This window comes from Haliaeetus albicilla, chromosome Z (genome assembly GCF_947461875.1).
Source record: "Haliaeetus albicilla chromosome Z, bHalAlb1.1, whole genome shotgun sequence".
Classification (NCBI taxonomy): Eukaryota; Metazoa; Chordata; class Aves; order Accipitriformes; family Accipitridae; genus Haliaeetus; species Haliaeetus albicilla.
The window spans coordinates 34,044,499-34,058,688 of NC_091516.1; the positions used below are offsets into that span (position 1 = coordinate 34,044,499).

Consider the following 14,190-nt stretch of genomic DNA (forward strand, 5'->3'; position numbering starts at 1 on the left):
TGATTGCCTTGACATGCAGTGTATTTTACCACAGCTATGGCACCTTTCATGGATTGTTTCAGGATGTTTTTATTTTTCAGACCTGTTTATTAGATGAAACTATCCATGGATTTCAGCTCCAGGTGGAGCACTGGCTACTGTGTACATGGATCACTTTATCCGTGTGGAGCAATTGGACCATGACTTTGTACCTGACCCAGGTACTGTGGCCTTTCCCTGACCTCTGGCTCTGGCCCACCTTTCCACTCCCCCTCCACTATTTCTGTCCTATTTACACAGTGAGCTCTGAGGCTGGGATTCTCTCTCATATTGCGTGTGTATCACGGGACCAAAATCTCAGAGGTACCCTGTAGGCTTTTCTATAGTGCAAAATAACTCATCTCTACTTAATGGTACGCTAAAACCAGAATATGGTAAGTGAACTCGGTATTGTATGGTGAATTTATTTCAGTGCTGACAACTTCAAGCACCTCAGAGCTGGCCAACAGATCACTCTCCCCTTCAGTGAATGTGGCCAGAAGCCCAAAGAGGCATAGGTGCACATACATGAGGTGGCTGCGCAGTGGGGAACACATCATCTTTGAGTGTCATGCTGAAGACAAGTCTGCTGGGTGATCCTGCACTGGGCCACAGGACAGGCTTCACCACAGAAACTCTGCTGTGATGGGGCTGGGGACCTTCAGCTGGGCATAGCTGAACAATCTCCCTGATTTGTCCTTACCATCTTACCAGAAAGACATCTTGCTTTTGCCTGACTTGCTTTAGTTTTTCAAATTCAAAACCTGGCTGCAGTGGCTGAGTTATGCTTATTTGCTCCTTAATTAGAGAGCTCCAGACAGGAGCTCCTTGGTTAGGGAAGGACATTGGTTGGGAAGGACTACTGAGGAAAGAACTGTATTTAAGCTGTCTCAGTTCTGGCTAAATTGCTAAGAAGTCTGTTAAGTTACTGACAGAATCATTCTTCACAGCTGTCAGCCCTTATCCATATGCTAGAAGGATCATTAATACAGCTGAAATGGAGTATCTGTCACCTTTGTGCTAACACACAGTGTACTTCCCATAAATACTATTTAAAAGGACTTGGGTCCAGATTGTTCAGTGTTTGCTTCAAAAACTTCAAAAAGTTCTGTACCATGCATTTGTAATGAGAAAGCGACATGCATTTTCTTGCTACTCAGTGTCAGGATGAAGCAAAGGAATGCTAAAATAATGAAAGCTAGGAAAATAAGCAAGTATCTGCCACATTATAATTACAAAACTAATAAAATCAGATTGACATAACTCAAAATCTCTTGCTTTTACAGTCAAAAGCAATGTGAAAATATGGACAGAAGAAAATCAAGAGAAAAGAGCTATTTTATAAACATTTGAGTTATTAAGTTTAACCTGTTTATCTGAATACTGCACTCCTCTGAAACTGCATATAGGTGAAAAAGAGTCTGAAGAACATCTAAGCATCTTTTCTAACCATAATAATTTTATAAAACCCAGCTGACTTTATCAGTTTTTAGCTGATGAGTTTTCCAGTCCTACAGTCAGGTTTCTTTACTCCTTTTTATAACATTATGGCTCATTTCTGAGTCTCACAGAAATCGCAGTTTACTTTTTTTTTTGCCTCCTTTTAATTTCTCTTATGACCTTCAAGGTAAATTAAAGTTTTATATTTTTGTGTTTTCAAATTGCCGGAACCATTTTCATCTATGAGTCTGCTCCAGCTTCTGATTAAGATTGTTTCTTGACATTTAGATTTGAATTTTAATGTTATCACACTTCTTTATTTTTGCTGATTGACTCTAGATTATATTTATTTCTCTGGATATGTATTCTTTTTTCGGTGGTAATTTACAAAGCTCCTAGGTAGATTACCGCTGCAAAAGTGGTGGCGTTTGTAGCAAAACATGTTGCTAGCACTTAGATAAATAAAGATTACATGGCCCAAAGTCCTGAATGTAATGCTGTGGAACCTAAGCCTGAAATAATTCATCTAGACACTAAGGGTGAAATTGCAAAGCTCAGAAGAAAAGTGGCTTAATTCTGGAAATATGTTTTCAGAACTCCCCTTGCCCTGGGCTGGAATAGATGCAGTCTGTAAAAAAGTGGTTCTTTTTTATCATTTTGAAGAGATGATTTTGGGGTGTTGTATCTTGATAGGGACCTATTCCAAAGCGTTCTTAAGTGACATAACCATATGAGATGTACAGTGAAGGACTCAGATGGGAGTCACTTCCTGGCATGTCTTTTCCTGGCTTTCCATGGATTTTCCTCATTCTGACTTACTTTATGAGAAGAGAAGGAGTGTATCAACTATATGAGATGCAAAGAAAGGCTTATTCCAGGGGTACCTCTTTCATTTTTAAAATATGTTAACTCTGATTCCTTCTGTTTTGCTCCTTGTGCAATTACTTACACAATGAATGAGGGTATGTAAAATGTTTCCCTTAGCTCAGTTCAAGCTCTAATTACAGCCAAAAGGTATAAAAATCAATGCTCTTTCACAATGGAGTTCAGATAGAGCTTCAGTAAACACAAGGCACAGACATATGGTGGGAGAATTGGAGTATGTGAACTGGCATTTTCAAAGAAATCTAATTTTTTACTAAAACCCAATATTAAGTTGTGTGTCTACCTGGTGATTGTTTATTAAAACACAGCTATATTGTAAGTATACTGCTATCTTGCATATTCCCAGCTGATGTTACTTTAAAAATCGTTACTTTAAAAATTACTCAAGAAAAAGACTCAGCTGAAGAATATGAGTTTAGCAGCTTTTTTTCAGCTGGCAGGCAAACTCTGCTCTCAAGTTTGGTGACATACCTGCTGATGTCTTGATTTTTGAGCACCTGTTCCAAGGTCATCTTTTTTTCATGCTTTCATAGATTTTTCAGGCCTCCCAAGCATTATTTACATGTTTAAATTCCCATAATAGATTTGGTTTGATCTTGGAACACACAAAAGTGAATTTAGAGAATAAAGACAGAAAAAATAGCATTTCAAATTTTTGTTTTGCTTTAAAAAGAAGAGATGTTCTAAATATTTTAAACCCCCAAACACTTCCACTGTTCTCTTCTCGCCCCACTGACAATTCAAATCTTCTTTACTCTGAAACAATATGAATTACCAGAGAAGTATTGAAATGGTCTTATAAAAAAGCACTAAAAGGTTAAGCAATCGAGGGAAGAGATTTTTAGCATGCTCAAAACAACCCATTTTACAGTACATTACCCCAAGCATTCTGGTGGCAGCAAGGCAGTCACCCTAAAAGGGAAGTGATTTTATTACACCAGCCTATTGAAATGCTTTGATACTGTTGGAGGAAATGCCACAGTTCCTAATGAAGCATTAGAAAGGGAACTAGAAACATTTTTGACTAATGGCAAATGTGGGAGAGGAAACCTACCATGTTACTGAAGGTACTGGTTGTTAAGGAATATATACTGGGTCTTAGAGGGAAAAAGTGTTAGGTGTGCTTCTCACTCATGATGACAGACATCTGTGAAAATGCATCAGCCTGCTCTGTGAAACAGAGTAATCAGTCCAGCTCTAGACAAGCCAGGTTGGGTACCAGAAGCAGCCTCAAAACTCCAAGTTTTTTGCCTTTGCTGATACAGTATCTCAAGTTAGGTAATGTGGGTTAACAAATTAAGCAACTCTCGTTGGTGTCTCACAGAGCCTATTTCTCAGGATACACATTAATATCTTCACAAACTTTTAATACAGCAGCTAGGATCTGTCACTGCCACCAGGTTTGGCTCCACTGGTGATCCAGGATATGGTGACATTGTGCATGTTCCCTCTTCCTTAGTCTGAGCTGGGCTTTGCTGTGTTAAAAACAAAACCCCCCCCCCCCCCCCCCCAAAATCTCAACTATTCACTAACCATTTTGAAAGAAAATAACTGAGGAAATGCTTTTGCTGAGCATTAGCTGTGTAACTCAACTCTTTTTCCAGGCATCTACAGCGCAGTGAACCATGCAGATATTCCTCTGAAGACTTCAGAGTACTTCAATCTCTGTTTATCAAATGAAGGGATGGATGCATAATATTAAAAGCAGCAATAGACATTTCACATATGAAACTTCTAACAATGACAGGTAATTAATTATAGCTCATTTAAGGCACAAAGTAAAATTGACTTAAGCTTTTGCATCACACCATCATGCTTTCCTACAAAACAATTTTCTTTTTCTCCAAAACATGTAATGAGTGTGGCATCTTCAGCTAGATGGGTCTTCAGGATGAGTCCTCAACATCTTTATCCGTTTTTCCAGCCTCTCCATCCATTCATTTCTGAGCCTAAGGACAGAAGCATGGATCAGCTTGTCCCCGTATTTTTACAGGGAACAGATTTATACTGTTCATGTTTCCCACCAGTGCCATCCTTTGGTGCTTTTTCCCAGTTGTCATGCAAACTGTCCTGCCCCTTCAGAGTGCTTTGCTGAATGGCACTTCAGGACTAGCTGTTAAATCCTGACGAGGGCTCACCTGAGCTTTGTGGTTCATCTTCACCTCCAGTATGCCCCCTCTTAAGTGCCTCTGTCTGCCGGAGTGACTTCTCATCTCCACTGGAGATTGCCTGCTGCCACCTGCTGGGTAGCATCATCCAACGTGTCCCCAGTCCCCCTCCTCCCCAGAAGTGCATTTACAAAAGTCCTGCATAGAGGCTTCTGAGTGGTATTTGGCTTGGAAACACTGTGCATGTTGAAACTTCTGTTAGACCCATAGCAGACAGCTTTAGGTGATAGGTGGCACTTTGTTTTCTTTTTGGTAGTATCTATGTACCACAGAAAGACTGCCTCAAATAGAAAAGACAGGAATTTCACAGCTGAAGAGTTGAGATGTTGAAATTAGGTTAGTTACAAATGGATAAAACATGCTAGAGACTAATTCCAGTGTTCCTTCATCAGGTTTATTAATGCAAGTCCATCCTTGCTCATATTTTTTCAAGCTTCAATCCAAAGAGAGGTATGAGGGAGATTTTGGAAAAAATGCTTTCTCATTGAATGGTCTCAAGCCAAAATAGCCATCTTTGCATGTGCCTTCAACTTATGGAGAATTCATGTGAAGTAAAACTGTACTGATGTTGCCACAGACTCGTCTTTCTCATTGTGGCTGATTAAGGTAAATATGACTGATTGAGGTAAATATGGCTATGGATGATGGTTGCCTTGGTCAGTTAGTATACTTGGACCATCTGCTTTATTACCGATTTACCTTATGCAAATTAAACAATCTTAATTAATTCAAACTATATTCTTGTGAAAACAAGGCCACAGAGAAAGAAGGTGTGCCAGGTACACTTCTGTGCTAGCTCTGCTGTGAACATAAGCCTTGATGTTCAAGACAAGCCTGCACTGCCAGATGTTGTCCTGATAACATCAGAAAGTTCCACACTTTGGACTAATTTATGGAACAAGAGTGAATTATTCTCTTATCCTGTGAAGCCATAACTTAGACACCTTAGCATGCCAATTTGGGAAGCTTTATTATTTTCTAAAAATGTAAGAAAAATATTTTCAGCTTTCATTGCATGACTTAAATATAGTTATCACTTTTCTTTAAAAAAGAAGTACAACACAAACTCAAATAATCTTTCTGGATGCAAACTACCCACTTTGTCAGAGCACTTCTTCGTTGACGTTCTTTTTCATTTTGCAGATACCGAGTTTGTTGTTCAATAGCCTTTTCCCAGAAGTTCCTCAGGTTGCTAGTTTCGCATCCCCGCACTTCATGACGTATGTACTGGCTATTCATTTTCTCTAAAGGAGAAATTTGAAACAACCATATGACAAGTTATTGCTTCCTCATCTGTTTTCATGGCTAAACACACTCTTGCTGTTTTGGATTTTCACAGTGTTAGGGTCACACAGTCTTTTTTTTTTTTTTTGGTAGGATCAGGATAAGTGTGCATGACTCACTATTTAAAGTTTTAGTTCCTAGCTCTGACACTTGAAGAGATGCTGTTTGCAATGATCTGAATTTTTACTTGTTCACCTCAAATATCTCTCACCTCCATCTGCCTGTGACCTTTAAGCTCACAATGCAGGACAGTTCTATTTAATTCTCTAACTTAATGATTAAGATATCTTTTATTGTACTCATAAATGGAAAGGAAATATGAAAATTGCCGGATCTAGTGGGTATTTTTCTCACTGTTTTCTTGTCTATAAAATGATAAAGTGACCATTGTAGATTAAAATTAACAATAAAGAAAAAGAGCTCTAGTGATTTGCTGTTAATCATTATAACATTTATCTTAGCTTTGTTTGGGAATGGAGAAAATTTATATGTATAAAAGTATGTACATAATTTTATAAGATGCTGACTTGCAAAAGCCACCTTGCTTATTAAAAAATATCTCCCTCTTCTGCAATGTTCAAAACAGAGCAAATTCATTGAATAAATTTATATATCTCTGCCCATTCTGTACTTCCCCCTTCATTTAATGGCATCTTTAAAATAAATTTTGGAGTCAATCTTATCCTAGGAAAAGAATATCTGTCTCAGGATGACTCTTCGTGGGCTAACAGTCAAGCCCCTGTATCTCACATTACAGCCAGAAAATCATATAATTACTTTCAAAACTTCATTAAATATGGAATGAGTATATCCATGCTGCCTTCCAAATTGCTGTGTGGTTTTGCATGAACATGCCATTATGGTGTTTTCCAGAACATTTAATTTTTTTAACAAGTATTTAGGGCTCTCTCATGCGTTGTTTGAATTCATGACAATTATTTGTAATTTATTTTAATCAGAGCCATAGAAAGCTAGTAAACAAGCCCCTCAAGGCTAGCTTGGAAAAGCTTGAAGAAACTGCTGCCATTCCCCTGCCAGGCACTGTAAGAAAAGCAAAATTGGGAACTGGTAATCTTTACATAATTTCATTTGGAGATTTGGCTGTTTTGTGAAAAACTGTGAGACACATTAAAAAGACTCAATGAGCAGAGAACAAAAGTAGCCCTTTTGAAGAGGTCCCTTTTCTGTTGGGATTTCCCTGTGAGTCTCCTGTGGTTCCCTGTAAAACCTCCATGTATCAACTCATGGCCTCCAAACGATAGCTGCACAGTATTTGACCCTGACTATTGCAGAAGAAATTTACTGAGCATTTTTTCAGGTTCTGAGCAAATTATAGCTGGATGTGTAAATGTTGGCATCAGTCTGCAATGTGAATTGCAAGTACAGCTGCACACCTCCAGCTGTGCTAGGGGATAACCAATTCCAGGTCAAAAAGTTCTTTTAATACAAGTATGTGTTTTCATAAAATATAGGTATCCTATAAATATCCACATATATATCAATGCCAACTCAAATCTCTCTTCCCAGGTAGCAGTTACTACCCCTCTTAACTTTTTGTGTACCAGGAGTAATCTAGAAATGTATGAAAAGATATGGTAACAGCCATCTGGATCAGACTAATGAACTTTCCACTCCAGGAAAAAATCTCTGAGAGTAACAATATTTCTGAAGAGCAGCAAGCAAGATTTCCAGATATCCCTGAGGCTCCAATATAAACTGCCAGCAAATAATGTCTCCTGGTTTCTTTAATCAGAAGTGATCCCAAAGCATAATAACTTAATCCTTCTGAATGATTATGAATTCCTGTTTACTATACTGTGAATGTGTATTTTCTGTATATATGAGGGTGAATATCTCTTTTAAATAAGGCAAACTTGTGGAACTCCTTGCCACAAGGTATAACTGAGCCCAGGTGTATGCTTCACAATACACACATCTTTTACTGGTTTTAAATGCTCTGCCTCCCGAGTTGATTGCATATATTCTTGGTGCTGGCTTGAATGTATTTTATAGATGTGTCTCTCCAACGCCCCTCCCCACAGCAAAAAATCCCAAGGAAAAAGTTTTAAACCCACTAAAAGAAAAGTTCAGAATTAGTTTTCATTGTTGTTCACCTTACACCTGGTGCTGGCCATATTTAGAACAATGTTAGAACCCTGTTGAGACTACAAAGTGTGTAGAGTACTACACATTACAGGTTTGGGTGTTGGTTTTTTGGGGACGGTGAGGGCAGGAATTGGTGTTTTCTCTGTCTATTATCTGAGAAATTTTCTTTGTGTGTGCTTGCTCAGGCCCACTTTGAGCATTGCCCAAGCCTGTCCTTTCCTAACCTTTTACTTTGTGTTAACATATGGATATCTTGATGTTGAGTTTTCTCTTACTCAGTCCTTAATACTCCTCTTTCTTTTCTTCCCCCTCTAATACTGGAGGACACTCAAATATGTATCAAAGCAACTGAACTTAAAATTTCTGCATCACTATTTTACTGATCCTTGTACATCCTTGATAAACACCAGTGTGTCAGTGGTCCAGCATTTGCTTCCCTGAACTGTAGAATCATCCTACCCTAAACTACCTTTTACTTCAAACCCTCTTTTAGCCCATTCACATGGTGATTGTAGGAACTGCACAATAACTCTGCTAAAATATAACCCACCTGGTTTCCTTTGCCTATATGCATCATGTGCATAGGTGTTTGAATTCACCTCTCTCCTGCCATCCATTTCAAAACTGTTGCCATAAACTTTCAGGGTTGTGTGGGCAATCAGGGGTATCAAACCTAGTGTATCAGTATTTCATTTGCCCTAAGATAAAATTTCTGTGCTAAAATCTTCTCAGTGATGGAAACTCTTTGTTTTCCCCTCCTGCTTCAGGTTTTTTCAGAGGACAGCATGTATTGTGGCTTTGCACTAGGGTACAGTTTATTTTCACGCTTTAGAACCTCAAAGTCATTAGCAAAAGGGATCTCATTTAATAGGGAAGGAGAAGAATGGAAAAGACTTCAAGGAAACAGCCTCCAAAGGAGCCTGAACAAATAATTTCTGTGTATGATAGAACAGGTGGGCAGAAAGGTACTGTTAAAGCATATAGGCAGTTGTAATAGCACTTTTATAGATCTTGCAGTTAGGTCTGACTTAAACTACCCTGCAACAGCTAGGACTAAATGAAGCTTTATTTAAGCCTGTAGTGACAATCCTTCAAGAAGACAATAACGAGAGCCTCTTTCTGGTAATCATCTTTGACAGAGCCCTGGTTGCAAGCTGGTGAAAAAACGTAGCTGCTCTCAAATGAAAGGAATAGCTGGATAAACTCTAGGAAGGCTTTATCCTACACAAGATGAAGATGATTGTTTATTTTTAGATTTAATAGTTTCAGAGCAGGTTGATATTATTTAGACTCAATTTGCTAAAGGAGATCTTACAAAGGTAGGGAAGTTGTGATACTAGCACTGTTATCTGGAACTGAAAAATTATGTTGGAAAACCAAAAGAGGTATGTAAGATCAATTCGATGTGACATCTTGACTTTTCTGTAAGTAAAAAATCAATAGTTTGAGGCTGGAACTCACTGGTTCTATAAGAAACCATTACCACAAGACAGAGAATTGGAAGTCCCAAGTTTCTGAGCTAGAAAATGGTATGTAAAGAAACGTGTGGGTTTTTTTCCTGTAGCAGAACACAAATTGTTATTTTAAATGGTTTTTAAAATTTGCAAAGCATCTACATGAGTCAGGCAAGCTATTTTTTCCCCTTCTTGTTCTTCTTGCGTAGCACAATCAGTCAGAGTTTTCAGGGTGTTATGCATCTTCCTAGAAATAATACAATATTTTATTCTTCTATCTTTTCATGGACCTTGCTTGGTGACTGTGTTATATATATGCATTGGATTAACAAAAAAATTGCATGATGTATAGGAGAGTAGACTATCTATGCTAATGCTGATGTTTGACTTTAAACCAATAAGAAATCTGCTCTGATTTTAGAAAATGGGACTAGTAATTGCAGCCATGATTTACCTCTTTTTCCTTGGATCTTGGATACGTCATTTATCTTCTGCTTCTGCAGTTGGCAGCAAATCTCAAAGGGCTGATTGAGGTTTGCTTCGAGATCCTGTCTGGGGAAGTATACCAGTTTCAAGTCTAACTTAGGTCTTCAGACCCTGGGCAAAACTTGGGGCAGAAGAAAGCACTTTAGTTTAATCGCCTGTACCCTTCTGTTTGTGTGGCAGGTCACATAGTGCAGGCTGTCTCATGAGTGGCCTGAGCCTCTGTGCTGCTCGTGAGTGACATGGGGAGAAGTTTCTCACAGCTCTTTCTGACTGCCTCGCTGGTGCCCAGTTACAGAGCTGCACCTCTTGGAGCTGACCTGGAGCACCAGCCTGGGGATCGGGGAAGGCTGGAATGGTCTTCTGGTGCACACAGGTCCCTAACACTGTACTGGTCTCTTTATAAGGTTCACTGGTGTATCTTACCAGCAAAGATGCGTAGCTTTGCATGTATACTGTACTGTTCTCTTTCCATTTGCACTTGCGCATTACAGAATATCAATTTATGCTTTTCTTTTGTAAACAGTATTGTCTGGATTTTGCAATGAAGTAAGGGAATTCTAGACAAGTGATTTATTCTGCTAACAGTATTTCCTAGTTTGGCAGAATTTGAAGTACATGCTCTTACCAGGATTTGTGCTCAGTCACAAGGTCATTCTCTGGGTATAAACTACACTCAAATTAATTGGACTTTTCCACACAATGGGAATTTTCTGTGTATGAAAATGACAACCATACTGACATATGACTGAGCAATACTAGTAGGAGTTACCTGTGTGCAAGAGTTACAGGTGTGCATCTAGCAAATCAATTCTAACATGCAAGTTAAGCAATTTTAACATGCAGGTTAAAATGTTTGCACTCAGGCACCGTGCAACAGTCTCACTGTTCAACCATTCTCCTTGTTCCTAATTCCCAAAGTCCATTATAACTTTTCTGTGAAAAGCTGATGGCTCTGAGTCTATTTTTCTGATCTGGAGAATAGCTATTCTTGAAATGCTTGAACTGTTACAAAATTTGGACCTTTTCTCATATGATACCTTTATGACAAAGAAACATATTAAGGCAAGACTCGTGTCAGCTATATGGTTTTTGCTTCTCATACTGCTACAGTGGCAGTACCAATGCCTTTGAACACCACACACTGTGTTTTCTTCTGTCCTACTCATCTGTTCGCCCGCAGTTCTCTTTATCTGCTTTCACTCTTCCCTGGATACCAGACACCTGAATGATTGAGTTATTGAACTAGAAGGAACAGATTCTCTGCCTTGCCTTTCTGTACAAGAGGGCTCAGCAGTCCTCCAGCTGCTGGTTAAAATTCTTAAAACCTTTTGGGCAAAACACTTGAGGAATCAACAGTTTGATTTCCCTCCAGGTCATTGGTTCATTTGTTACCGTCCTAGATCTGCTCCTGTGCCTATTTATTTATTTAGCAACTTGCTCTCTTCCACTCTGTGGTTCTCACTGACTCTTCTCCCTCAGCCCACAGCCAAGGGCTTCCACGAGAGGTCCCTTTGCTTTTTCCTTCTCTGCCTTCGTGTCTGTTGAGCTTCTCTTCCTGCCCTCTTCACCTCCTATGCCAGCCCGCCAGCCTAACCTGCCTGACTCACACCTCCACTTTCAAACATCTTTCAGGCTGATTTCCCCAGGTCTGTTGTTCCCTCTGGCAAATCACCTTGCATGTCTTGCTGGAGCTGCATTTCTCCTGCTGATCTCACCAAACTTTCCCTGGACCATCTTGTCAGTGCCCCTCTGCTCCCCAGCTTCTCCCACTCCCTGCACCTGGCTCTCTGTGGTGACTGCCTGCGTTCCCACACATCCTGCCACTGGCACATAAAACACAGGACTGTGGTGGCAGTCACACAGAAGCGAGCATCAAGTGAACAGGTGTTCATAAGCATCGTGCAATACAGAATGTCCAAATGCCTTTCTTGAGCTTGCCATAGATTTGTCCAACTCTTACTGGCTTTTAATTTTCAACATCTAAGGCATATTGAAAGAAGATGTAATTTGCTTGCATGATCAAATATTGCTTCTGATCACTTGATTTTCCCCACTGCCAGATATATTTGAAGCCTGATCCTCTGAACTGCTGAATTCCTAAGATCAAGTATATAGCATAAATTAATATTTATTAGTCAAGGATCTTGAACATGTTTTGATTTGCTGTTTGATTTTTGAGTACAGGATGACTTGATGGTCCAGGGTCAAAGAATATAAATCCTGCACAGGGCTCATGTTCTTCATTAGATCATCCAGTTCTGACAAAACATGCAAGAGAAAATGATCCCGATTCATGGGAAGGTGTCTAACATTAAATTAAAAAGCCACTCGGCAGCAGATCGCTGTTAAAAAAATCTTTGCGAGAGGAGTGTGTGTGTAACCTTGGCTACCGTTTAGCCCATCAGTTGAGAATGTACAGCCACATCTCCTGGTGTTTTATCCAGGGTTGTGGCATGGAAATTGCCCATAAATATTTTTTCTGCATCAAAGCCACTCAGCTTCCTTAGAATGCTGCTAAAGTGGGCACCCTTCCCTGGCATTTTCCTCACACTCTCATCTTTCCTAGAATATACTTTTATGAGAATTAAAGTTAGAGAACAAACACATTTCTTTTTGACATTATTACGAAAAGCTCACTACAAAACCCAAACTCTTACTTACCTTTGGAGTTGGACTCTCCCTGCAAATAAATCCTCTGTGTGACACAAACAAATGAGGAATATTACCACTGCAGCCCTGGCTTCTCCAGTGTCACAGGGCAGTAATGAAATGCATCCCTCGGTACTTTTTATTTGAAGTGGGGGTAACATAAATCCTTCATCATATCAAGGCTATTTTGAACAGAACCATCAGCGAGATAAGATCATTTAATGAGCTTTGCAGCCCCCTGCCTGAGATGACCATGAAACACAGGCCCCCTTGAGAGCGTGCATCCCTCCCACACTGGCAGATACCTCAGAGAGCATGACTTGGCAAAGTGCTGAGAATTTTCTTTAAAATGCATGCTAGTATTATCCATTTTAATATTCCTCCTGTGAAGCTTGAAAAATTCCACACTACTATCTTAGCTGTAATGGAGGCTGAAATGGTGTGACAAATCACACTTGGTTTTGCATTACAGGGTGACTTACAGAAGTACACAGTACTTTGGAGCTGTTAATCTAAGGATGTGTGCTTGATTATGACCTATCACACAATCTGTTCTCTTCAAGGCAATTGTCATAGGAATCTGTCTGTTTGGTTAACATTAGCTGACAAAATGCATTAAACCAGCACTAGTTTTACCATTTGGAGTTGTTATAACTCTATTACAGATGAGCACTTATATCATTACATTTCATTTTCTGAGGAAAATATTTTGTAGGTTTGGTTGATGACAGATGCATGTGCTGATCTCAGTTTTCATTAAATCTGTCTACATTGCTAATATACCATATGTGACTGCTGGCTTAAGTAGTATTTATACCACTGCTGATTATTTTAACCTTCCTTTGTTGTAATTTTTCAGACCACAAGTAGCAAAAGCAACAGCCATTAAATGGATGCTTTCTGTAGTTCATATTTACTTTTTTTTTTACCTGCAGTCAGCTTTACAGCAGCATATCTTGAGCAAAACCTACCAGCTGCAGCCTTCTCTGTAAAGCAAAATTTAAATTCTTTCCACATAATGGTCAGTTTATTAAGATACTAACTCTCTTCAATGTGTTGTTCCACCTCATATCATATGAAACCACAGAAATCAACTCTTCCCTCTACACATATGATAATAACAAAGGTAATGTCTCAGAGCTTTTCATCCTAGATACATGCATGGCATTGAAAAAACCCGTATCATAGGTAAAGTTGATTGCTCTATTTTTGGAAAACCAGATCATTGCTCTATTTTGGAAAATCAGGTCAAACTCTGGCTGCCTTTGGAAATCACAAGCAAATACAATCTGCTGGGTAAATATTCAAATAATACAGTATTATCAAGACAGGTTGGTGCCCAGGCTTGATACAGCAGTGGTGCTAACCACTATAATGCTGCAGAACAGCATAACTGCTTCCTTGCCATTTGACTCAGAGCTTGAGTAACTTCCCCTTCTCCCTAAACACAGCTAGCTGAATTTACAATAAATCAGTTTTGTTTTTTTCAATGTTATAATGTAGGCAATACCTTCTTTAAACATTTGCAAACATCTAGTTTCAGGAGGGGACTTCAATGTTCAGGCTTCATCAGACCAGAACATGTATTTCTGGTCTGATATGCTCTCGATGCATTGACATTTCTGCATTTGTGCAGATTAGATGCCCTGTGTAAAGCATAGCCAAAATGTGATAGACATTGCATGCACTCTGATCATCTG

General features: G+C 39.2%; 1 protein-coding gene across 1 annotated transcript; it reads right to left on the reverse strand.

Moving 5' to 3' along the window:
- Positions 1-2,373: 2,373 nt before the first annotated feature.
- On the reverse strand, positions 2,374-12,612 carry LOC138683681 (protein FAM240B-like). Its single transcript, XM_069775737.1, has 3 exons — positions 12,503-12,612; positions 5,611-5,755; positions 2,374-4,292 (listed from the first exon to the last, which is right to left on the reverse strand). The coding sequence occupies exons 2-3, from the start codon at positions 5,748-5,750 to the stop codon at positions 4,214-4,216; spliced, it is 219 nt and encodes a 72-aa protein (XP_069631838.1). The 5' UTR covers positions 5,751-5,755; positions 12,503-12,612; the 3' UTR covers positions 2,374-4,213.
- Positions 12,613-14,190: the final 1,578 nt, after the last annotated feature.

Coding starts and splice junctions, on each gene's coding strand:
- LOC138683681 (XM_069775737.1), bottom strand. CDS start 5,750: ATGAATAGCCAGTACATACGTCATGAAGTGCGGGGATGCGAAACTAGC. Junction 4,293..5,610: donor CGAAGAAGTGCTCTGACAAA/GTGGGTAGTTTG, acceptor TTCTGTCCTTAG/GCTCAGAAATGAATGGATGG.